At 40.0% G+C, this 23,915-nt stretch overlaps 1 protein-coding gene across 1 annotated transcript in view; it reads right to left on the bottom strand.

Annotated features, from left to right (window-relative positions):
- The window catches only part of AKAP6 (A-kinase anchoring protein 6), a 295,294-nt gene that overhangs the window by 17,414 nt on the left and 253,965 nt on the right, over nucleotides 1-23,915 (bottom strand). The window contains exon 11 of the mRNA XM_077819992.1: nucleotides 14,310-14,525. Within this exon, the coding sequence (XP_077676118.1) occupies nucleotides 14,310-14,525 (216 nt within the window). The remainder of the gene's footprint in view (nucleotides 1-14,309; nucleotides 14,526-23,915) is intronic.

The raw sequence follows: 23,915 nt of genomic DNA, 5'->3' as shown, positions 1-23,915 counted from the left end.
GCCTAACTCCATTCCCTACTCATCATAACAAAGCTGCCCCCCCCCGCCCAATCTGTTGTGGGGAAGGTGAAACCCCCTGCTGCTCCCCCATGCCACTCACTCCACCTTGGCCAATCTGGTGGTAAGGGAAAAATTTCTTGCCTGCCCCCCCAGAAAGGAGTGGTTCATGCAATGCCCACATCCGGTCCTGACCCAACCTGTTATTTTGCCCGCTCTAAGGGGAGGAAGGGTGGGTGCTGCTCCACCTGGCCCGGGGAAAAGAGGCTTTTCTTCCTAGGCCTGCCCCTTATCAACTCCCAAGTCCTTCCGGTCCCTGGGGATAAGTCAGCGTTGCCACACTGACCCTTTTGAAGCAGCTTCTGAGCCCCTCTCTTACCCCTGCTTGTAAAGCACAATACCCCTTCCCCCGGCAAGCTAGACAACAGCCCCCCACTTAAAGGTGTGCTATGGTCAAAATCTTTTGTCTATGTGACAACAGAGTTGGGAGCTTTATACACCACTGGAAGGAAGGATTCCCAGCTCCTCTGGGTAAGATAATACAGCACTGAAGGACCTTAGAAGGTCCTGAGATATTTGAGTTTAAAATTATGAAAATTTACTAATTTTTAAAGACATTTTAATTGTCCCTCTCCTTGTGTCTGTGACGAAGTGGGGATTTTTCCTTGTTATGTTGTATGTGAGCCTATGTGAGCTTTACTGTTTTGCATGAATGTTGTGTGTGCCTCAGTTTCCCTGATTCAGAGTAACAGCCGTGTTAGTCTGTATTCGCAAAAAGAAAAGGAGTACTTGTGGCACCTTAGAGACTAACCAATTTATTTGAGCATGAGCTTTCGTGAGCTACAGCTCACTTCATTGGATGCATACCGTGGAAACTGCAGCAGACTTTATATACACACAGAGAACATGAAACAATACCTCCTCCCACCCCACTGTCCTGTACACACAGAGAACATGAAACAATACCTCCTCCCACCCCACTGTCCTGCTGGTAATAGCTTATCTAAAGTGATCATCAAGTTGGGCCATTTCCAGCACAAATCCAGGTTTTCTCACCCTCCACCCCCCCACACACAAACTCACTCTCCTGCTGGTAATAGCCCATCCAAAGTGACAACTCTCTACACAATGTGCATGATAATCAAGGTGGGCCATTTCCTGCACAAATCCAGGTTCTCTCACCCCCTCACCCCCCTCCAAAAAACACACACACAAACTCACTATCCTGCTGGTAATAGCTCATCCAAAGTGACCACTCTCCCTACAATGTGCATGATAATCAAGGTGCGCCATTTCCAGCACAAATCCAGGTTTTCTCACCCCCCCCCCCACCCTCATACACACACAAACTCACTCTCCTGCTGGTAATAGCTCATCCAAAGTGACCACTCTCCCTACAATGTGCATGGTAATCATTATGCAAGGTAGCCTATTTCCCCTTGTTTTTTCCTACCCCCACCCCCCAGACGTTCTGGTTAAACTTGGATTTAAACTTGGAGAGTGGTCAGTTTGGATGAGCTATTGCCAGCAGGAGAGTGAGTTTCTGTGTGTGTGTGTGTGTGTCCCCGGGAAAAAAAAAAGGAGGGCGGGGTGAGAAAGCCTGGATTTGTGCTGGACATGGCCCACCTTGATTACCATGCACATTGTGGGGAGAGTGGTCACTTTGGATGAGCTATTACCAGCAGGAGAGTGAGTACACCTAGCAGTGAATGCAAGAACAGGCATCCAAGTTTTAATTTAAAATATACTGGAAAATGTATGTGTGTGTGATTTATTTTGCATGTAGAATGTTTTCCTTATAAACATGGCCAGCCTGAAGTAAACATTTCCACTCTTACAAAGAAATCCAGTTTCTTTAAAGGTAAAAACTGGATAACTTTCCAAAACTGCACAGAAAAATGTGCGCTGTTATCAAGAAATAGAAAAAAAAATCAAGGAAGAGTCTGGGGGGGTAATTAAGTATTTGCAACAATTGATTTTCTCATTAAAGTAACTCTTTTCTTTTAATTTAATTCCATTCATCCTTTTGTGCTCATGTTCACTGAAGTAAGCAACTTTCAAACAATGTTCCACAAATTTGGCCAGACGCTGTGGTGAGAGTGGAAGGCTAGATGTGTCAGGGGCTTTGTAATGGGATATAGGTCAGAGAGACTTTCACCTCTCGGTCAGTATTTTCAACCCAGCTGAAGGTGAGTAATCACTGAAATTTGTTACTATTTGATGGCTGTTCAGTGGCCTATGAGAAATGTAGTTCTTGGTTTCAGTCCACTCAAATCCATATCACACTCAACACAACCACAAATAGCAATACATGCTGCCTTTTTTGGTATTTTTAACAGAGAGAAAAGGACTTAATGGGCACGACCTATTATCTTAACCCTAGTGGTTATCCTTCTAGATCAATGGAGAGCTGCAATGGTGAGAGGCAGTGTAGATAAGCCTATACCACCATTGCTTATGCTGCATCTCTTCAGTGCATGGAGAGAGGACGGCAGTCCCCACGGCAGTCAACTCTGCTCCTCTCTTTCATGAATACCACAGAGCAACAACAGATAAAATAATTAAAAAAAACTCTCACTAATCCATGTTCAACTATGAATGGTATCACTGACTAAGCAGGTACCTCTTTCCTACTCTAAGCCCAAGTCCACACAAACTATACATGGGCAAATCTCACTTAGGGCTTGACTTTTTTAATCAAATAAACGAGCAACAAAATCTAGTCCATGGCTTCTTCCCAGGCTTGACTGCTCAGTCTACCCCTAAATCTCCTCTGCCTAAGGCACAAGGGTAAGCTAGTTTGGGAGCATGCTCCTTTTCTTTTTATTCCCTCCATGTCTGATACTGCTGGCAATGTGCAAAGTGGTGCTGGCTTTAGTACCTATCCCCTGAACACACCATTATCACCTTCATGCCTAGTCCTGCCTGGAGCTTGTTCCTCCTGTCCCCGGCTTCAAACTGAACTTTGTTTAAACTGAAATGTGCCCAATAACATGTTTAAAATCAGACCCACAACAAATGATCTGACCTACTGGCGGTGAGCTCAGATGATCTCCTTTTAGCTCCCCCAGCTGACTGTCATTTTCCTGCTAAACTTAATTCATATTATCAGCCTGAATATGTCCATTAGCCTTGTAATGGTTTGTAATGAGGATATGCCACGCTCAGATGTGTTAAAAATGCCATTTGGGAAGGCTAAATGGCTAAAAGGGTGTGATATGGAGTTTCTCACCTCTAGATTGTTGGTCAAAATGGGGGTCAGGTTGGTAGTGACTGAAAGTCTTTTACCATCAGACTGGTTGCAGACCTATATGAAATGATTTGATGAGTTTGGTTTATTGTTGTCTACCTCACAAAACCACCACTAAATTTGGCACTGATTAACATCCTTAGCAGACAGACCAAAGGATTTCAAGGGCAAGTACCCTCAGCTCTCCTCTGGATCATACAGGAAGATCCTCCAGATGGCTAGGTATATTGTTTGTGAAGGGGTGTAGTTTTGGAGAGCATGAAAGTGCCACTGCTAATGCTGTAAATAAATATAGCACGTCAGCTACCAGGACCAGGGGGATGAGGTAGATGAGGCTTTCTTCCGGCAGCTCACGGAAGCTACTAGATCGCATGCCCTGATTCTCATGGGTGACTTTAATTTTCCTGATATCTGCTGGGAGAGCAACACTGCAGTGCATAGACAATCCAGGAAGTTTTTGGAAAGCGTAGGGGACAATTTCCTGGCACAAGTGCTAGAGGAGCCAACTGGGGGGGCGCTTTTCTTGACCTGCTGCTCACAAACCAGGTAGAATTAGTGGGGGAAGCAAAAGTGGATGGGAATCTGGGAGGCAGTGACCATGAGTTGGTTGAGTTCAGGATCCTGACGCAGGGAAGAAAGGTAAGCAGCAGGATACGGACCCTGGACTTCAGGAAAGCAGACTTCGACTCCCTCAGGGAACGGATGGCCAGGATCCCCTGGGGGACTAACTTGAAGGGGAAAGGAGTCCAGGAGAGCTGGCTGTATTTCAAGGAATCCCTGTTGAGGTTACAGGGACAAACCATCCCAATGAGTCAAAAGAATAGTAAATATGGCAGGCGACCAGCTTGGCTTAATGGTGAAATCCTAGCGGATCTTAAACATAAAAAAGAAGCTTACAAGAAGTGGAAGGTTGGACATATGACCAGGGAAGAGTATAAAAATATTGCTCGGGCATGTAGGAATGAAATCAGGAGGGCCAAATCGCACCTGGAGCTGCAGCTAGCGAGAGATGTAAAAAGTAACAAGAAGGGTTTTTTCAGGTATGTTGGTAACAAGAAGAAAGCCAAGGAAAGTGTGGGCCCCTTACTGAATGAGGGAGGCAACCTAGTGACAGAGGATGTGGAAAAAGCTAATGTACTCAATGCTTTTTTTGCCTCTGTTTTCACTAACAAGGTCAGCTCCCAGACTGCTGCGCTGGGCATCACAAAATGGGGAAGAGATGGCCAGCCCCGTGTGGAGATAGAGGTGGTTAGGGACTATTTAGAAAAGCTGGACGTGCACAAGTCCATGGGGCCGGACGAGTTGCATCCGAGAGTGCTGAAGGAATTGGCGGATGTGATTGCAGAGCCATTGGCCATTATCTTTGAAAACTCGTGGCGAACCGGGGAAGTCCCAGATGACTGGAAAAAGGCTAATGTAGTGCCAATCTTTAAAAAAGGGAAGAAGGAGGATCCTGGGAACTACAGGCCAGTCAGCCTCACCTCAGTCCCTGGAAAAATCATGGAGCAGGTCCTCAAAGAATCAATCTTGAAGTACTTGCATGAGAGGAAAGTGATCAGGAACAGCCAGCATGGATTCACCAAGGGAAGGTCATGCCTGACTAATCTAATCGCCTTTTATGATGAGATTACTGGTTCTGTGGATGAAGGGAAAGCAGTGGATGTATTGTTTCTTGACTTTAGCAAAGCTTTTGACACGGTCTCCCACAGTATTCTTGTCAGCAAGTTAAGGAAGTATGGGCTGGATGAATGCACTATAAGGTGGGTAGAAAGCTGGCTAGATTGTCGGGCTCAACGGGTAGTGATCAATGGCTCCATGTCTAGTTGGCAGCCGGTATCAAGTGGAGTGCCCCAAGGGTCGGTCCTGGGGCCGGTTTTGTTCAATATCTTCATAAATGATCTGGAGGATGGTGTGGATTGCACTCTCAGCAAATTTGCGGATGATACTAAACTGGGAGGAGTGGGAGATACACTGGAGGGCAGGGATAGGATACAGAAGGACCTAGACAAATTGGAGGATTGGGCCAAAAGAAATCTGATGAGGTTCAATAAGGATAAGTGCAGGGTCCTGCACTTAGGATGGAAGAATCCAATGCACCGCTACAGACTAGGGACCGAATGGCTAGGCAGCAGTTCTGCGGAAAAGGACCTAGGGGTGACAGTGGACGAGAAGCTGGATATGAGTCAGCAGTGTGCCCTTGTTGCCAAGAAAGCCAATGGCATTTTGGGATGTATAAGTAGGGGCATAGCGAGCAGATCGAGGGACGTGATCGTTCCCCTCTATTCGACATTGGTGAGGCCTCATCTGGAGTACTGTGTCCAGTTTTGGGCCCCACACTACAAGAAGGATGTGGATAAATTGGAGAGAGTCCAGCGAAGGGCAACAAAAATGATTAGGGGTCTAGAACACATGACTTATGAGGAGAGGCTGAGGGAGCTGGGATTGTTTAGCCTGCAGAAGAGAAGAATGAGGGGGGATTTGATAGCTGCTTTCAACTACCTGAAAGGGGGTTCCAAAGAGGATGGCTCTAGACTGTTCTCAATGGTAGCAGATGACAGAACGAGGAGTAATGGTCTCAAGTTGTAGTGGGGGAGGTTTAGGTTGGATATTAGGAAAAACTTTTTCACTCGGAGGATGGTGAAACACTGGAATGTGTTACCTAGGGAGGTGGTAGAATCTCCTTCCTTAGAGGTTTTTAAGGTCAGGCTTGACAAAGCCCTGGCTGGGATGATTTAACTGGGAATTGGTCCTGCTTCGAGCAGGGGGTTGGACTAGATGACCTTCAGGGGTCCCTTCCCACCCTGATATTCTATGATTCTATGACAGTCAAGCTTAGCACCTGTTTTCACTCAGTTTAGCTGACATCTGCTCTATTGTGGTTCTTTCCTTTTCCACCTAGAGGGAAGCAGGTGGTGTTTCTCAGGTGGGTCTCTTTCAGAAGCCCTACAGAGATCAAATAGACTAGCACCTGCCACTGACACTAAAATCACAAAAAGTTCATTTTTAAAAAGCTGCCACCCAACACAACAGGAATTTTAAATTTTGACACCAGCGGTTCTGACGTGATGATTTGAAAAACATGACTATGACATGAGGAAATGAATAGGCATGTGGTGAGTTTTTGTGAAACAAGCTGAATGCTGTATTAGCGTACTGTCTTCTAGGAGAAGTCATTTGTAATTTAGTAAATATAAGGAATTAAATAATGACTTTGGTAGGGCTTGATTTTGTAAAGCAGCTGAGCACTTTGTACAAGACATTGAATGTCCTCCTCACCGATTAAGATAATGGGAAAGCTGAGGATTTTCAGCACCCCACAGGATCAGACCCTTATATAGCACTTCTAAACTTCACACAAGATTTTTTTCAGCTATCTCCAACCTTACAAAAATAATGGCTTAATTAGACTCTTCCAGTTGAGTGAGTTTTTCTTTAGTGGTGCTACCTAACAAAGTAATGGAGCAATAACTAATACATTTGTGAACTCTGGAGTACAGAACAAGTATCAGTCCATTGCTATTTTTTTTAAATGTTGCATCAATGAAAAGGACACAGAAAAAGTGAGGGGGAGATTTGATTTAGCTCTGAATCCAGCATTTTAAAAAACTGTTTTCTTTTCCCAAATGTGCCAGCTAGGCAGGCGAACAGCGGAAAGGGATGAGGATATCAGCTCAGCAGCGATGCAGCAGTTTTTAACATTTTGTTTTTCAAAGTCCATTATAAAGACTCATAGAGGAGACTGGGAAAAATCCCAAACAGCACATTAAGAACCATCTTCCCCTCCTAAGAAACAAGCATCTAAGAAAAAAGCCCGTGGAAAAGAGAACGAAAGAAACCTTTTTTTTTTTTAAAGTGAGCTGTCTCACCATTACAGATTTTCCCAAGTCCTTACAACTCTAATTAAAATGTGGTAATTGGTTATGTTACCTCAATTACCATGACGCATGGACATTGATGCAAAGCGACACCAATTGAATCCCTTGGGTGTTATACCCCAAGGCCATCCCATTTATTGTGGCCTTATTATTTTCAATTATGTGGCTGGATGTACAGCATACTTTCAGAGCCAATACACATGAGGCTTTTTCTGGACATATAGTGCAGTGTACATACAGGACGACTCGGGAGATAAAAAAAAAATTTTCAGGAGGCACAGAAGTGAACGTTAACATCATACAAAAACTCAAAGACAGGAATATTTAAGAGGTATTACAGGGCAGCTTGAAAATTAGAGCATTCTGAATCTAAATTGTCTTAGCTGAAAATATCTATTTTATGAGTCTGATTAATACTGCCCCCTCAATAATTAGCAATCTCTGTGGATTGAGAAAAGAGATTGTGGATTTCTGCATAAGACTGATCAGAATTCTGCACTTATTGCATGAGCAGAGTACCTGATGTCTGTGGGAGCACTGCTTATGGAATGAGCACTGCTTATGGAACGAGCAGCTTCTCCAGTAATTGAGAAGGGTAGGGGTCTGGGAGGTACAAGCTTTGGGAGAATAACAATGTGAAAATATAGATTTGGACCCTGGTCCTTGGCAGCACGACATGTACTTTGTGCTACTCCAGCAGTGTAAAACAGCTGCAATGACAGCCAAACTGGCTGGCACAGGTTTCTGCTTGTTTGCGTAGTGGACTTTCATACTAACCCCATCGTGGCCCATAGTGTAAGGGGGAAATCCAGGAGGCATGTGGCCAGGGCATCGCTATACCTGGCTATCTGTGGCTACTGGAATGACCTATTGAAGCCATAGGTGCAAGTCATGCTTGGGTTAGCCTTGGATGGCAACAGGATCAGGGTAACACAAAGGTAGCAGTAAGCAATCTTTGTGCTTCCACCCTCAGCTAACCTCAACACAGCTTGTACAGAGCACTGAATCAGGGCCTTGACCAGGTCTACCCCAAATCTTCTTTCAGCTATTTAGTTTTTTCACAAGTGTCTCTTTGTCTTATAAAAAAGCTGCTAATAAGGTCTCTTTCAGTGTATATTATGTGCCATTTGTGTGGTTCTGAAACTAAGAATTAGGAGACCATAACTGCAAAATACAATAAAAGTGGGGTGGTGATTAACAAAAAGAGGGATCTACTGAAAAAAAGAAAAGAAAAAATTGTAATTATTCAAATATTAGAGCATATAACTGGTGCTATTTGACAGTCCTGTTGGCAGCCTCAGTACAGAGGCCAAGGACTGAATGAAAACAGTGGACTAAACTCTCTTATACCAAGTGGCTGTCCTTTCAGAACTGGGAGGAGGTACATTTGCAGAGTAGCATGGGGAGTCTTGCAGTGACATATCATATATAAATAGGGCTCACATTCTGAATCATTCATAAACACCTTTTGCTTCATTAAAAATAGGACTTTAAACTTTATATTCCAGCCCTGGCTAACTGAAAGACAGCTGTTAGAGATAGGAGGTGATGTGAGGACTAGAATGCGATTGGCTCTTAGTACAGTTGTATTTCCAGTTAGATTAAGTTAAATGCAAGGATCTCAAAGTGCTTTAAAAATGCTAATGGCTTAAGCATCACAACATCCCTGTGAAATAGGAAATTATTATTCCCATTTTACACATGGGGAAACTGAAGCACAGATAAAGAGTCCTGTCAAATCACACGGTGATCCCAGGTCTCCCAACTCCCAGTTAAATTCTTCAGCCGAAAGACCAACAAATCATTTATTGTTTTTAAATTAAATCATTATTTTACCTAGCCTCTTTAACCTAGCCAATCATTTTTCCCCTTTGAGTGATTCTGAATTATAATGCTACTTACTAGACGTAACTTATGCATCATGAGAGGGTCATCTTTTGCCAGACTTTGGGGTTTGCATTATATACTAATACCTGCTGGATATAGATATTCAGGCCCGTCTGCAAAGGCCTGTACTTTAAGAATTTAGGGGTATTCTTATCACTTGGCTAGTTCTAGAGGTATAAAAGAATGAACTAATTAAGGTGGTGGGATATAATTGGGTACATAATCATGTTACAATATGTTAGGATTGGTTAGTTAAATTTCAGGAAAATGATTGGTTAAGGTATAGCTAAGCAGAACTCAAGTTTTACTATATAATCTGTAGTCAATGAGGAAGTGAGTGGGTGTGGGGGGGAGTGGGGGTGGGTGTGGGATATGGGAACAGGGAATGGGGGTAAGGAAATTGCAATCATGTTTTGCTAAAGGGGGAAATGGGAACAGGGATTGGGGGTAAGGAAATCGGAATAATGTTTTGCTAAGGGCAAGAATGGGAACAGGGACACAGGTGTAAGGCTCTGTGGTGTCAGAGCTGGGAAGGAGGACACTAAGGAAGGAAACTGGAATCATGCTTGCTGGAAGTTCACCCCAATAAACATCGAATTGTTTGCACCTTTGGACTTCGGGTATTGTTGCTCTCTGTTCATGCGAGAAGGACCAGGGAAGTAAGTGGGTGAAGGAATAAGCCCCCTAACAATACCTCTTTGTTATATCTAGGTTTGTGAGGCAGGCTATTGCAAGGATAATGAAAAATTCAAGAATAAAATAAAAGAAATAAAATAAAATAAAATAAAGAAATAAAATAAAAGAAATTTGAAAGAAACCTACAAATCCTTTGTAATTAACTCCAACATCGCTTTCGGAAGGGGATAAGCAATCAAAATAAGAAGTAACCGAGGATAATAAGGAAGAGTAAAAAGATAAAGGAAAATTCTGGTAGACAAATTAAGGGGAGAATGGAAGATGCAAGCAACTCCTGCACCTCTGTACGGCAACATAATCAGCTGTCTTATTTACTGTCCGAAAGTCAGATGCCATCGGAGGTATAAAACATCTCATTTGTTTTTATAAATTACAGTATATTGTAGGCACCCTCAAATAAAGACTTGTTACCAGGGGATACTGTTTATGTGCCAAGACTGGCACACCATCAAGTGCAGAGAGATGGGGAAGCAGAGGAAGCAATCTTGGGACCATCCCAAGAAATGACTACACAGGAACTGAGTGAAAGGAAAAGCTATAGCATGCCAAATCAGGACTGGGGAAGAATAAGAACCCAGAATTCTACTGAGGTTAGTGCATCTTTCAGTGCTGAGAATTCAAATGGTTTTATCAACCTCAGAAACCTGTGGATACTGCGATGTTTATACAATCATATTTTATAAACAAATCCACAACAAGAGACTCCGAAACGAAATACTGCCCTAAATGAAAATTAAATGAGAATCCTGATAGTTCTTAATATCTTCCATTTCTCAGCAGAGAGGAAGGTATGACCCCTACCCAGTTGCAGACAACTCAGTCGAGCACACAAGTTCTGCTTCCCCCAGGCAAAGTGGGAACAAAGCAGTGTGCAGCTTGTGAAGTTCCATGGCATCCAGACATCAAGTAACACACAGCACTTGTACAGTGTCTCTACCTCAGCTCTCAATTGATTCCAATCCCAAACAGAGCCACAAGACTCACTTTGCTCCTGCTGCAACAGCAGTGCTGAACTCTAATTAGCACATAGCAGCTTATTTAGAATAACTGCAGCTCCAAATAGCAAATAGCTTACGCACAGCAGCTGTTCACGTGGAAGAGGAGAGAATATGCTCTCTCTGAAAAAACTTGGACCTCTATTCAGCAGCCTCCAGGATTTCTCTCAGTTGCATCTTGCTCCTGCTCCAGGCACCAGAGAACAGCTATACTTACTACAGCAACTATAAGTTTTAAGCATGAAAAAAATATCCATTTAGCCTCTTTGCGGCAGCTCGCATCTCAGTGAAATATAGAAGAAACCCAGGTCAGCCTCTCTCTGGTAATTGTACTCCCATTACAGCAGCCTCCAGCAACTGAGCTTCAGAAATTTTTAGAACTGCATTTGTTCCGTGCTGCAAGGTAAAGACAACAGCTACTGTACACTCTTGCTGTTGCAACTCCAAGCTTCAACTAGTTTCTCTACAGCAGGTCCACTCAACAAACCAGTCCAACTCTACAGCCCTAGGTAATGGTTTCTTAGAGCTATTGCTATAATTTAAAAACATAAAGACAAAAATAAACAAATCCCAAAATTGCCTCAGGGTTGGATCAGGTATCAGACATTGCAAAAAATAGAGAAGGGCTCATAGACCCTTAATCCAATTCTCCCAAAGAAAAAGTTCTGCTATCATTCTTTTCCCCATCATTAACTGTCCTCTTCTAATCCCTCAATGTGCACCCTTTTCACAACCATATTTTGCTGCTGACCTCCCTTGCTTCTGTTCTCAGCCTCTCACTCTCTTGGGATCATTCCCCTCGAAATTCAAGCATCAGTAATCTGGTTATTTGCCTTCTCAATGGCCATCTCCCTTCTTCCTCTCATATATAAGCCTAAGTGTGCCATCCACAATTGCTACCTCAAGTTCCTTGCACCCCCCGTTTGGTTTTTGCCTTCCACTCCATTGAAACTGCTCTGACTGAGATTTTATCTGTTCCTTGCTATATCTTGAGGCCTCCAGCTCATCAACCTCTCTGCTGCTTTTGACCCAGTTGATCTCCTTCTCAACATCTGACCACCTTCTCAACCATCTTCTCCTTCTTTAACTTTTGTGATACTATTCCTTTCTTGGTTCTTCTTCTATGTCTCTGGCCTTCCAACAATGTTTCCTTTTGCAGGTCCTCTTCCTGCTATGTTTTGCTTTCTGTGGGAGTCCAACAGGGCTCTACCATTGGCCCCTCCTTTTATCCCTTTATTGAGTGGTTACATCTGCTCATGTGACTTCAATGGCCATTTTTAAACAGATGACTCACAAATTAATCTTTCCACTCCCTATTTGTTTCCCACCATCTAATCCCATATCTCATGTTGTCTCTCAGATGTCCCTTCCTGAATGTCTGTCAACTAAAACTAAACATGGTCAAAATTGAACTCCTGGTCTTTCCTCCCCAAACCTCTGCATGTTCTTATTCAGTTTTGCTACTGAACACACTATCACCCACTCTGTCACTCCAGTAACCAGCATGAACGCCGACTTCTCCACCTCCCTTGCACTTCACGTTCAAGCCTGGAGTCTTCCCTCTTCTTTCTCCAAAACATTTTTAAGATCTGACCTTTTCTTTCTGGTCATAGAGCTAGAGCTCTTTTTCAGTCCTTTTTATCTCTGGTATTTACTGTAGCCTCCTCTGGCCTCCTTGATAGGCATACTTCCCCCCACCCCAAGCTCCTACAACACACAGCTGCTAAAATCCTCTTCTTTGCCCTTCACAGGGGCCATGTCACCTCTCCCCACTTTCATTGGCTTGTGCTTCTCCTCCACATCAAGTTCCAGGTTCTTATCTTTGCCTTCAAAGCCCTGTGTAACTCTGCACCTCTCATTATCCACACTTCCTCTTGCCTTGTTCCTTCCCCACTACTCCAACACTTATGCTAGCCTTGATATCCTGTTTTTCTGCTTTTCCAGTAACTCTCTCCTTTACTTTCTTCCATGTCATCTTCTACAAAGACGTCCTCATCCTGTAATAATCCATAAGGCCACTGCCCTCATTCATTTCCTTCCTTAAGTCCCACTTATACTGCAACACCTACAAGAAATTAGACAACTAATCAATGGCTAGATAGCTGGGCACATGGGGATAGGTTTGGATACATAATCTTTTTTAAAAAACCATGCAAACATCAAGATGTGAGCCATTCATCACCTCAACCACTTTGCTTTTGTGCTGTACCCCTTTCCCACACACTATATCTGTTGGTCTTTTGAGACCATTAGCACTTTAGGGAAGGGACTTTTGATGGGTCTGTAGAATCCCATGTACATTTTGGGTACTATATTTATATAAAAATAATAAACAACTCAGAGATATCTATTACTTTTTGTTTTTCTTTTAAGTGGAACTTCAAAAAAAAATCTGTGTTTAAAAAAACAACCTAACCCCCCAAAAAATTTCATTGCTAGTCACTTAGTCTGTCAAGAAAGGGGTGGATGTCAAGTAATCTTTCCTATTTTAAAATTTATAATAACCTAAAAATTATATAAACTAAAATATATGTTGTTCATTCTATTATTTTTATGATGCACATCGGTACCTGTATTTCACAGGATTATCATCATTGCTCCTTGGTTGCAATACTCACACTTCAGCATTAGGACAGTGACACAGGACATGCTGGGTCAAATTCATCCATTACCGTCAATGGAGTAACGGTAGGGATTTGGCTTATTGTCTAAATATAGTTAATCCCTTCTAATATGGTTTTATACTGTACAAGACCTGTATAATTGACACCACTTAATTGATAGCATAAGTAATATAATATTTTGCCTCTTAGGGATTGTTTCCTCAGAGAAGAATAGATTAATACATTTTCCTTATATTTTAAGTAGTACAGAACTTATTACATCCTCAAAATATTTTGTCAGTGTTTTCCAACCTTTTCCAGTCTGAGGCACACTTATGTCAATAAAAGATTTGTGTGGCACACATCACTGTGTTAAAATTATTTTAAAAATCGCTTACTTTTAATGAGAAATCTGACGTAAGGTCTGTCTCATGCACATCCACCCGAAGTGCAACAGCACAAAATGCAGTTTGGTTGTGACGCTAATGAAAATAAATGAGTTTTTTTTCCCCTTGCAAGTGACTTTTCCAAAATTCCATCGCACACCAGTGTGCCACGGCACACGGCGGGGAAACACTGTCCTATGTGAAGAATGCGCTTAGTGATAGGCTGGTGCTAAAAACATTATTAACAGTGTACAGAACTTTTATGAAGTATCATATTCAATAAAAAATTATGGGCCCAATCCTGTTAGGTTCTGAGTAACTCGACTTGCACTGCTTTCAACTCAAATGTGCCCAGTCCTTGACAGAATGAGATCCCATGTGATTAAAAATGCTGCAAACAGTATATGTATACTATGAGTTTATCTTATTAATCAGTCATGTCCAAATCCAGCACTGGTTTGTGAAAAATAAAGCTTTATTTGTTGACTGTGAGGATCAGAAATGGCATCTTCAGTCAGAAAATCCATTGTAAAATGAATATGTTTGCTATCCACTGGAATGATATCTCCCATGTGACAAATGAAACAATACTAGGTCTTTTTAAAGCAAACATCACTCACCGGGACTTTTCCCAACTTCTTTTGTAGCCTGGTTTGCCACTGGACAGCTTGCATGACAATGGCTTCCCACCTTCTTTCAAGATTTACAATTATCAGCTGCATAGACTGGTGATCTGCATTCAGATTGCAGGTCTCCTGGTCATCCAGGAGGTGCTGGCATAATCGCAACACAGAGGCTACTCCACGACGTCTCTGTTTGATCTCACAGCACAGAGACTGCAGGACAGAGAAATGACAGATGTCAGTGCAGTATAGTCTACAAATGTATAAAATTAACTGTTAAGATTATACTTTGTAGTGCCCAGTCTTCTTACAATATGTCTGTGTTCCATTCATTGTTTCCCTGATACTTAATATCAAAGCTTGGTGATGCACTCACAGATAGTAATAATAACGGCAATGAGGCTGCAAAGCTACTTTAAGTCTTCTTCAAATTAATGCCACATGTAGCTAACTGTCTCAATGATGCCGAACGATTTACAGCACATATAGGGTTCCCCCCAACCTCTATTCCACTGGGGCATGTCTCTGAAAATTAGTTATCCTGCCAACATCTAGTCATTCCAGGTTTTAAAATGGATTTTAAGAATCTTTCAGGAAAAATAAATAAACGCTATACTCATAAAATGACATAGTTTAATTCAATGTTTAATTCAATGCTGATCTAGAAAATCAAAATAAAGAAAAAATATATTACTTAGAAGAACCATTAGAAATGATGGGCCATATGTTTTACTCCTGAGGAAAAATGTGCAGCAGGGAAGTGCAGTGGTCCTCTTTACAATCTTTACAAAGGCTTCTTGTGATTATAACAGTCCTAAAGAATTTCTTACACTGAAATTAAAATAGGAATCCTGAAGTAATGATATCTGTGTTCAAAATTATAAATATTTAATAGAAACCACTGTATTTCATCAGAAAGATCCAGTGCAACGGAGGAATATCGTTTGCGCTTCATCATGCAATTCAAATCAATGAACAAGCCTTGTTTTTACCAAATAGTGGTTGAGGCCAGGAAATGTTGCATATACTCTAGAAACCTGTACAATTGCATTGGAAACCCCCTATGATAATAATACAAGTAGTGCATCTCCTGTGCCGCAATTAAGGGACACGTTTCCCCAATTCTGAAGGTCAATGGTTGGCTACTTTTCTGTGCCGTATAGGATCATGTATGGGGTTTTCAAGTGCTATTGCCTGCACACCCACCCACCTCCTATGGACACTCAACGTTGCATCAGGATTGTATTAACTTGTGATGTCTTTTTACAGTAATTGCTATGAGGTTTGGGGGCACATAGCCTGGGCATCTATGAGGAAGAGTCCTCAGCCTCACACTTAACCATGTACCCTTTCATGGCATGCTGTGAATCTAATATATGATTCCCAAATGGCACTTGTGCTACTCATGGCATTATACTATGTATGTAATAATGTATTTCATGCATGGAGTTTTCCCAGATAATTTCAATTGTAACTTGCCAACATCTGTTTCCTCTGCAGGATGCCACAGATGAAAGTGCATGACCCTCTGAGAAAATCTCAACTATCATTTGAGCATTTTTGTTTCTCTTAAGGAACAGGTATTTTGTTTTTAATTTTCTGTTTTAAAAAGAAAAAGTAAAATAAACTCATCAAAACTTTCAGAGCAGTTCACAAGTGCCAATGGCTGAAAAATATTGATAATTAAGCTGGACATCCCCTTCTAAATGTGAATAACAAAACAATACTACTCTTTTAAAGATAAGTTAAGCTTCTGCATTATTAGATTGCTTTAAAAAAGGAAGCTATACCTAGAAGTGATGTACATCAAAACAGTATTTGCCCTCCAGAAGCATCTGTGCTTGCGCAATGACCCTAAGCCGAAGGACTGGAGCAAAATAGTGGTGCAGATATCTAGAAATATATATCTTTCTTTTGCCTACTGATAGCGTGCAAGTGATTTTTTTTAATTCAAAGCCTTCAAAAGAAATGATGATTATATCCACAAACATAGCTGAATTACTAATCTACTGGCACAATTTGATTGTTCTAACAGTTAACAGATTGCTTATTAATCAACAAGGGTAAACAAGACAATGCAATCTCATTTAGAGTGCGAGTTTTAATGCCTAAAAGTATTTGTGTTCAAAATGTTAATCCCGATAAGGCTTCATTAGAAGACGTCTTAAAATGATTAAGTGCATTTCATTGTAAAGTACACTGAGTAGTATATCAGCAGGTGGACATTTCATACAGATGTTCCACTTATTGATATAATGCATTCTATAGCTATTTAAATTACCCCAACTCTGTGATAGCTGGAATTCCATTATTTCTGTAATGAAAGAACTCTGTACCTTTAATATTTCTGAATTTTAAATAAGGTGAATGACAAATTCCCAAACCACTATTTATGGCAAAATATGACCAGGAATTTTATTATTCAATTTAGACCAGTGCTGCATTTTCACTTAAGTTTCCTGAACTTGCCCTTATTTATTTTCCTAGGATTCATTACTATATACCTACACAGCTCTTGATGTAATCAAATGTCTGATGTATTTCCTTTCTGATGCTGTTCATTAGCCTAATATTACACCAGAAAAAAAAATCTAGGTACAAATAAAGGGGAAGATCGTACTTAACACTGCAAAAGCAAAGAAATTGAACATAATGGTGGCTTTTATGAGCTAGCTTCTGCTCTCAGTTAAACTGGTGAAAAACTGAATAAACTCCACTGAAGCTGAGAATCTGGCCCCATACCCTTAACTCATCCTTTTACCTTGATGTACCTAATGATGGCATCCCCTACAATGCTGGATGCTATAACACTCCTGTTACAATCCCATATAATATGATAAACTAAGGACCATTCCCATTCCTATACCAAAATATCTGGGCTATAATAAGACCTGTACATTGTATTATTTGCAAGCAGAGATACAGGAACAAATTCATTTCTCATTTACATCAGTTTTCCACCAGCATAATAACATTAACTTCACGGAAGCTATTCTTGATTTACATGGGTGTGACAATACAATTCAACCATGGTAGTTTTGTTTCAACTTTATTATATGTTATGATTAATATTAAAAGAGAATGAAACCCTCATTTCTAACAAGGAAAAGAATTACTGTAATGACTCTTGTAGAGCTAGAAGACTTAATCAGGTAAAGGCACAAAAACAATGTATAAAACGGCAGGGTACAATGAATCCAAAGGGGGTATTTATGGTCTGTTATGTATCGTGCTAAATGATCATTATCTGTATCTTTGACATGAAAGCTCACAGTGTCCCATACGATCCATATTTTGCAACTTTGAACTGGAATTGTCATGTGAAAATTGTGAATACAGTGATTGTGCACAGACAGTTCTCATTTCCAAATCTTCACCAATTATTTCATTTTACATTTCTAAATGGTATAACTCTATATTTTGCGATATTAGCCTCTACAAAAACCTCATAATCAACAAAGCCATTACTTAACAAAAGGAAAGCAAAGAGGATCAGGATTTTCAGACACAGGAGTCTAAAGTGCATGAACCTAAAACTCTAAGTCCATTTTTAGGCACCTGCCTGAGTTTCAAAAGTGCTGAACATTCCACCGCTCCAATTGCCCTCAGTGGGAACTGTTGGTGCTCAGCAGTTTAAAAAGTCCGGCAGATGCCTATTTATAGAATTAGGAGGCTTGCTTTAGGCTCCATTTGAAAATCTAGGCTGAATTGTCCCAATAAGGAAAACTGTGTTTTGCAATATAGATAGAGAGGTCTGGTGAATATATAGGCAACATTACAATGCAGTGTTTATTCAAACATATTTCCTGTACGTCACAGCAGACTCCCCTGGAGATCTTTCTTCTCTCGGCATAACCCTATGTTTAGTGCTTTGTGACTGTCAACCTGACAGCTGAAAAGGGCTGGATTGCTCTCCTTTCCACAGCCTGCTAATACCACACCATAAATCATCTGGAAGGGCCACTGCTGAATGACATCAAAGACTGCTCCCATCCCAAGGGCCAAGAGTATTGTTTAGGCAGAACCTAATGCCCAGGATGGTTCTGTGACAAGGGGTTGAACCATGTACTCTCACACAGCATGGTGGAATACTACTGCTTGGCTACTACAGCCATGATTCTGCAAGGTACTTAAGCACATGCTGAACTTTAAACATATGAGGAGTCCTCTTAATTGTTTCATGGTCTCTGTGTATATAATGTCTTCTGCAGTTTCCACAGTATGCATCCGATGAAGTGAGCTGTAGCTCACGAAAGTTCATGCTCAGATAAATTGGTTAGTCTCTAAGGGGCCACAAGTACTCCTTTTCTTTTTGCGAATACAGACTAACACGGCTGTTACTCTGAAACCTGTCTTAAATTCAGTGGAACTATGCACATACATTAGGCATATGTTTAAGTTCCTTGCTGAACTGAGACCCAAGCAATATTTTTCAACAACTGGATATTCTTCCTTTAAGTCCAAAAACGAAAAGAAAAAATGGAGTGTGAAGTGTATTAAAGAAACTATTAAATACAAAGTTTATTTTGCCATTGACCAGTGCATCAATCTAGTCCAATGTTTATCTGTAAAGCAGAGAGATTGCCAGACAATGGCACAAAATTGATAAGCTGAAATAGTTCACAAATGATAAAATTCTCATATCACAAAATCATAGAAATGTAGGGCTGGAAGGGACCTCAAGAAGTCATCATGTCCAGTCCTGTGTGCTGTGGGAAGACCAAATAAATCTAGACCGTCCCTGACAGGTGTTTGTCCGAACTGTCGTTAAAAACCTTCAATGATAGGGATTCCACAACCTCCCTTGAAAGCATATTCCAGAACATAACTAGCCTTATAGTTATTTTTTTTTCTTAATATCTAACCTAAATCTCCCTTGCTGCAGATTAAGCCTATTACTTTCATCTTCAGTGGACATGGAGAACAATTGAGCATCACCCTCTTTATAACAGCCTTTAACATATTTGAAGACTTATCAGGTCTCCCCCCAGTCTTTTCTCAAGATTAAATATGCCCAGTTATTTTTAACCTTTTCTCACTAGATTTTCTAAACCTTTTAAAACATTTTTTTTCCTGTTCTCTGGACTCTCTCCAATTATTCCACATCTTTCCTAAAGTGCGGTGCCAAGAATTGGACACAGTACTCCAGCTGAGGCCTCATCAGAGCTGAGTAGACTAGGACAATTACCTCCTATGTCTTAAATACAACACTCTTGTTAATACACGCCAGAATATTAGCCTTTTTCGCAGCTGCATCACATTGTTGACTCATATTCAATTTGTGATCCACTATAACCTCTAGATCCTTTTCAACAGTACTACCTCTTAGCTAGTTATTTCCCATTTTGTAGTTGTTAATTTGATTTTTCCTTTCAAAGTGAAGTACTTTGCACTTGTCTTTGTTGAATTTCATCTTGTTGAGTTCCGACCAATTCTCCAATTTGTGAAAAGTCATTTTCAATTCTATTCCTGTCCTCCAAAGACCTTGAAATCCCTCACATCTTGCTGTTATCTGCAAATTTTATAAGCATACTCTCCACTTCATTATCCAAGTCATTCATGAAAATATTGACTAGTACCAAACCCAGGACTGACCCCTGCAAGACCTCACTAAGACATGCTCCCTTAGTTTTACAGCAAACCATTGATAACTACTTTTTGAGTATGGTCTTTCAATCAGTTGTTCACCCACCTTATAGTAGTATCACAAAACTGTATTTCTAGATCATGAATCTGAATGACCATATACAAAAATTTAGATGATTTTTGTAGCAAAATGATTAGATGATTTTTTTCACATACTTTTAGTAAATACTGAAATTTCTTTGCATGAGGTCTTAATGCATATCAGTCATTTTTGTCTCTCCTGTTTAAAGTTTTATTGACTTTATACTTATTAATATTGTAGTGTGTGGAAAAAAAGAAATCTCAGAAAATTCAAGGCCCAATCTAATTGAAAATACCTGAGGTCTCTGGAGTCAGGAAAGCTGTCTGAAGGGCCCACGGATGCTAACTTACATGTTTTCACTTTCTTTGTACTTTTAGGTACAGAGGAATTGCCATACCCAATAGACTAGTGGTCTCTCTAATCCTGTATCCTGTCTCTGACAATGGGCAGTAAGTATTAGTTGCTTCAGAAGAATGTGCAAGAATACACTGAGGGCAATTACGAAATAACCATGAAATGGAAGCTCTTATGCAACCTTAATTCTAATGGTTGCTGGTGCTCTCAGTATAATGATAATACTAGTCAGAGTCATGTTTTCAAGTGGTGAACAAACCACTTTGCAGGAGCAAATGAACTCTTCAAAACAAAGGTGGGCCTGTTTCACCACTTTATGTCTGTGTTAGGCCCATGTAACACCATAGATTTCAACAGAGTTGGCATAAGACTAGAATAATGACTGTGAAAAGTCTGATCCCTTTTTTTAATGCAAATATCACTAATAATGAAAAACAGTGGGGGGACAGGAAGTTGGAATTATGACGTATCAACAGAATGCTTTCCATGAGATGACAGTGGCTGTCTGCTAGCTGGCTCCTACTGTCTGCTGTGCTACAGTTTGTATTTTAAAATTAACTTTGCATACTGCATGAAAATTGAGAATAAGAAGTTCTATTAGTGAATGAAAAAGACAACCAATGGTAAGTAATTCCTCAAAATAAAAAAAGCCAAATGCCATGGAGTGGAAGTGAATGATGACTTGTCATCTTTTAAAGAAAATACTGGCAAACGCGGGTGTTTTAACTGATTTCAAGGTTAAAAGAAAATGTCACCTAATATAGGATCTCCGCTTAGTTGCAAATGGTGGGACTTAATCTATATTGAAGCTAAATATTCTATAAGTATGCAGTGAAGTGCAAAAAACAGCAATTGAAAAATGACATGATTAAATGGCACAACATGCAATCATTTGCTCTCAATTATATCAATGTATCTTCTTCATTTCAAGGAGTCAGGCAGAAATATTGTTTTTTAAATGCCTCTATTAAATTGTGCACCAATAATAAAATAGATGAGAGTCCTAATAAGCTCATTTATGTAACATACATCATACACCACAAAACTATTCTCTCCAAACGGGTTTGCACATAGATTTGTCTCCTGGTTGTCATCAGTCTTGGCTATATTAAAAGATTTTAAAGGCATAATGCTGCCTGCAGGCCCATTCATTGGAAAACCTTTGTACAACTTTTCTGGTTCACCCTTGTGAGATCTTTAATGGTAATTATGGAAAAAGTGTTGATATAATATCTTTGCTGTCACATTTTATTACAATGATGGACACAACAGAATCAGGGATTGACATTTTGAAAAAATCATCTAATTGCAAGTCAGAAACACGGAATGACAGTTTAAAGTAGATTACAACTTCTTTCAAAAATAGTGAACTGGTTTCCTTTATTTAAAAGCCATACTTTTAATAGCATTAGGGGCCACTAAATTGCTATGCTGAACACATCTCTCTAGGATTCTCTGATCAGTGCAGTATTTCCCTAACAAGTTTGGAAATTGTTCACATTTCTTTAAAAAGAATCCATATTTCCAATGCCAATTCCATATTTTTTCCTAAGAGAGAGAGAGAGAAAGATAAAAAATAACTGCCATCCAAGTATTTTAAGATAAATATTTCATTTTGTAAATTCAATCTACCTGTGTATCACCATGATATCTGAGTGTGTTGGGTTTAATTTTAATTCAGTCAGATCACGGACATGTAAAAAGATACACAAACATATTTGTGTTGAAATCATTTGCAAACAAGAATTAAAATTAAAACAGCATTTTTAGGGACTAAAAGCAGCACCTGTATTCCTTCCAACTTGTCTCCTGAAGTACAGCATATGAAATAAAATACATGACTGAATCTAGAATTGATGTTTCTCTTAGGCTTATTCTATGAAAGCTGTTATTATCTCTGTATGGCATTCTTTAATTTATTTGTGCCACTCCTTATGCTGGGTTAAGTACTTTTCCATATATTTATTTTTAAGAAGATAGTTCACCGGCCTGGTACTTAGTTCATATTCACATGTAATTAGTAATACATAATATACTTCTTCTAAATTAAAAACACTATTAACATTCCAGACATATAAAACAATATGAAGATTAAGTTACTCTAAAGGAAATGATAATAGCTTACAGATTGCTTTTATCATTACTAAAATGCTGGTATCTATTACAGTGTCTCCCTGGAATAAAGAATGCACTTTTGGCAATAATCTGTTAAAAAAGTGCCCATTATTGTTCAGATGCTGCTATCTAAAGTCTAAACTAGTCTGCAATTACAGAAAGGTAACTTTTAACAAAAAAAAGAAAAACGGTGTTGGATGCAAATGTAGCGTTGCTACTAAAGTATGAAACACGTCTCCTGAAGCCTTATTTTTTCCTTGTGTGTGAGAGGAGAAGGCATTCATTAGAATTCATTTTCACATTAAAAGATTTTAGAACTTATTCACAACACACACTGATTTGTTGGTTAAATTGGCTCGACATAGCCATTTTCAAATAATTTGCGGGGAGGAAGGGAAGTGATGGAAGAAGCCATTTTCCCTGCTATGGCACTGTTTGCATGTCCAGACTCTTCCAGTTTCTGTCCTCTGCATTTACATTTCAGAAGATTCTCCTCCCAATGAAAATGGGAGAAATTTTGAAGTATGTAGTGGAAAATGTTACATTTTGGGCAAAATATTCTAAAGAATTAGAGACAGCATCAGAAGGGCAAAATCAGAGCATGAATATTAGTGCTGTGTACATCTTTTGTAATGAAACCTGAAAACCACATTATATTCACCTGGAGGCATCTGGCATTACAAATCTGAAACTTGAACTAGGTTTACTAACCAATTCATCATGGTTTGCAAAACTTTCAGCAAACCTGGGTCAAGTTTCAAGAGAAGAACTTCAGGTTCAGGAGAAAATCTTCAGAATTCTGAAACTGAGAAGAATGCAGTGGGTTAAGCTGCATTTTGGTTTGAGTTTTGGAGTTAATTTAAATTCATAACTTGAACTGAAATGAAGGTCTCATCAACAAGCATCAGACCTAAGATACAAACAACCCCGCTATTGCTCTGAGTACTGTTTCAGATATCTGAGTTTCATTCAACTTTAATGAAAAAGGTTTATGATGACTCATAGCATTTAGAACCCAGTATCCACCCGGAGATATACACTGTTTGTTTAAAAAAAAAGATTTATATAGCTTGAGTGCATGAAAGTATGCCAATACCTGTAACAGTTAGGTCTATGCCAGATGTGCCTACTCTGGCTACTCCTTCCCTTTCAGAGCTTCTAGGCTGGTATATTTTCCTTGTCTCTCTGCAATGGTCTTCATTCATTCCAGGAGGCACTGAGTGCATCCTTCCCTTGAGAATGACACAAGAAGAGCTTCCTGGTATTACTTCAGATAGGAAAGCAGTGTATAGAAAATAAACTGGTTTAGTCTTTTCAGGGACTTGAGAGCAGGCAAGGAGGCAGGAAGTAGAAAATGAAAACAGTGAGAGTAGGGAAAGATATTTCCTTTGGATTTTTGTCACACTGGTAAGGCAACTTTAAACCTAGGTGAACAAAAAGATAGCTTGGAAATAACATCATCCCCA

This window comes from Eretmochelys imbricata, chromosome 6 (genome assembly GCF_965152235.1).
Source record: "Eretmochelys imbricata isolate rEreImb1 chromosome 6, rEreImb1.hap1, whole genome shotgun sequence".
Classification (NCBI taxonomy): domain Eukaryota; kingdom Metazoa; phylum Chordata; order Testudines; family Cheloniidae; genus Eretmochelys; species Eretmochelys imbricata.
Note: the sequence above shows the minus strand (reverse complement) of the source record. Positions and strands in the feature narration are given on the sequence as shown.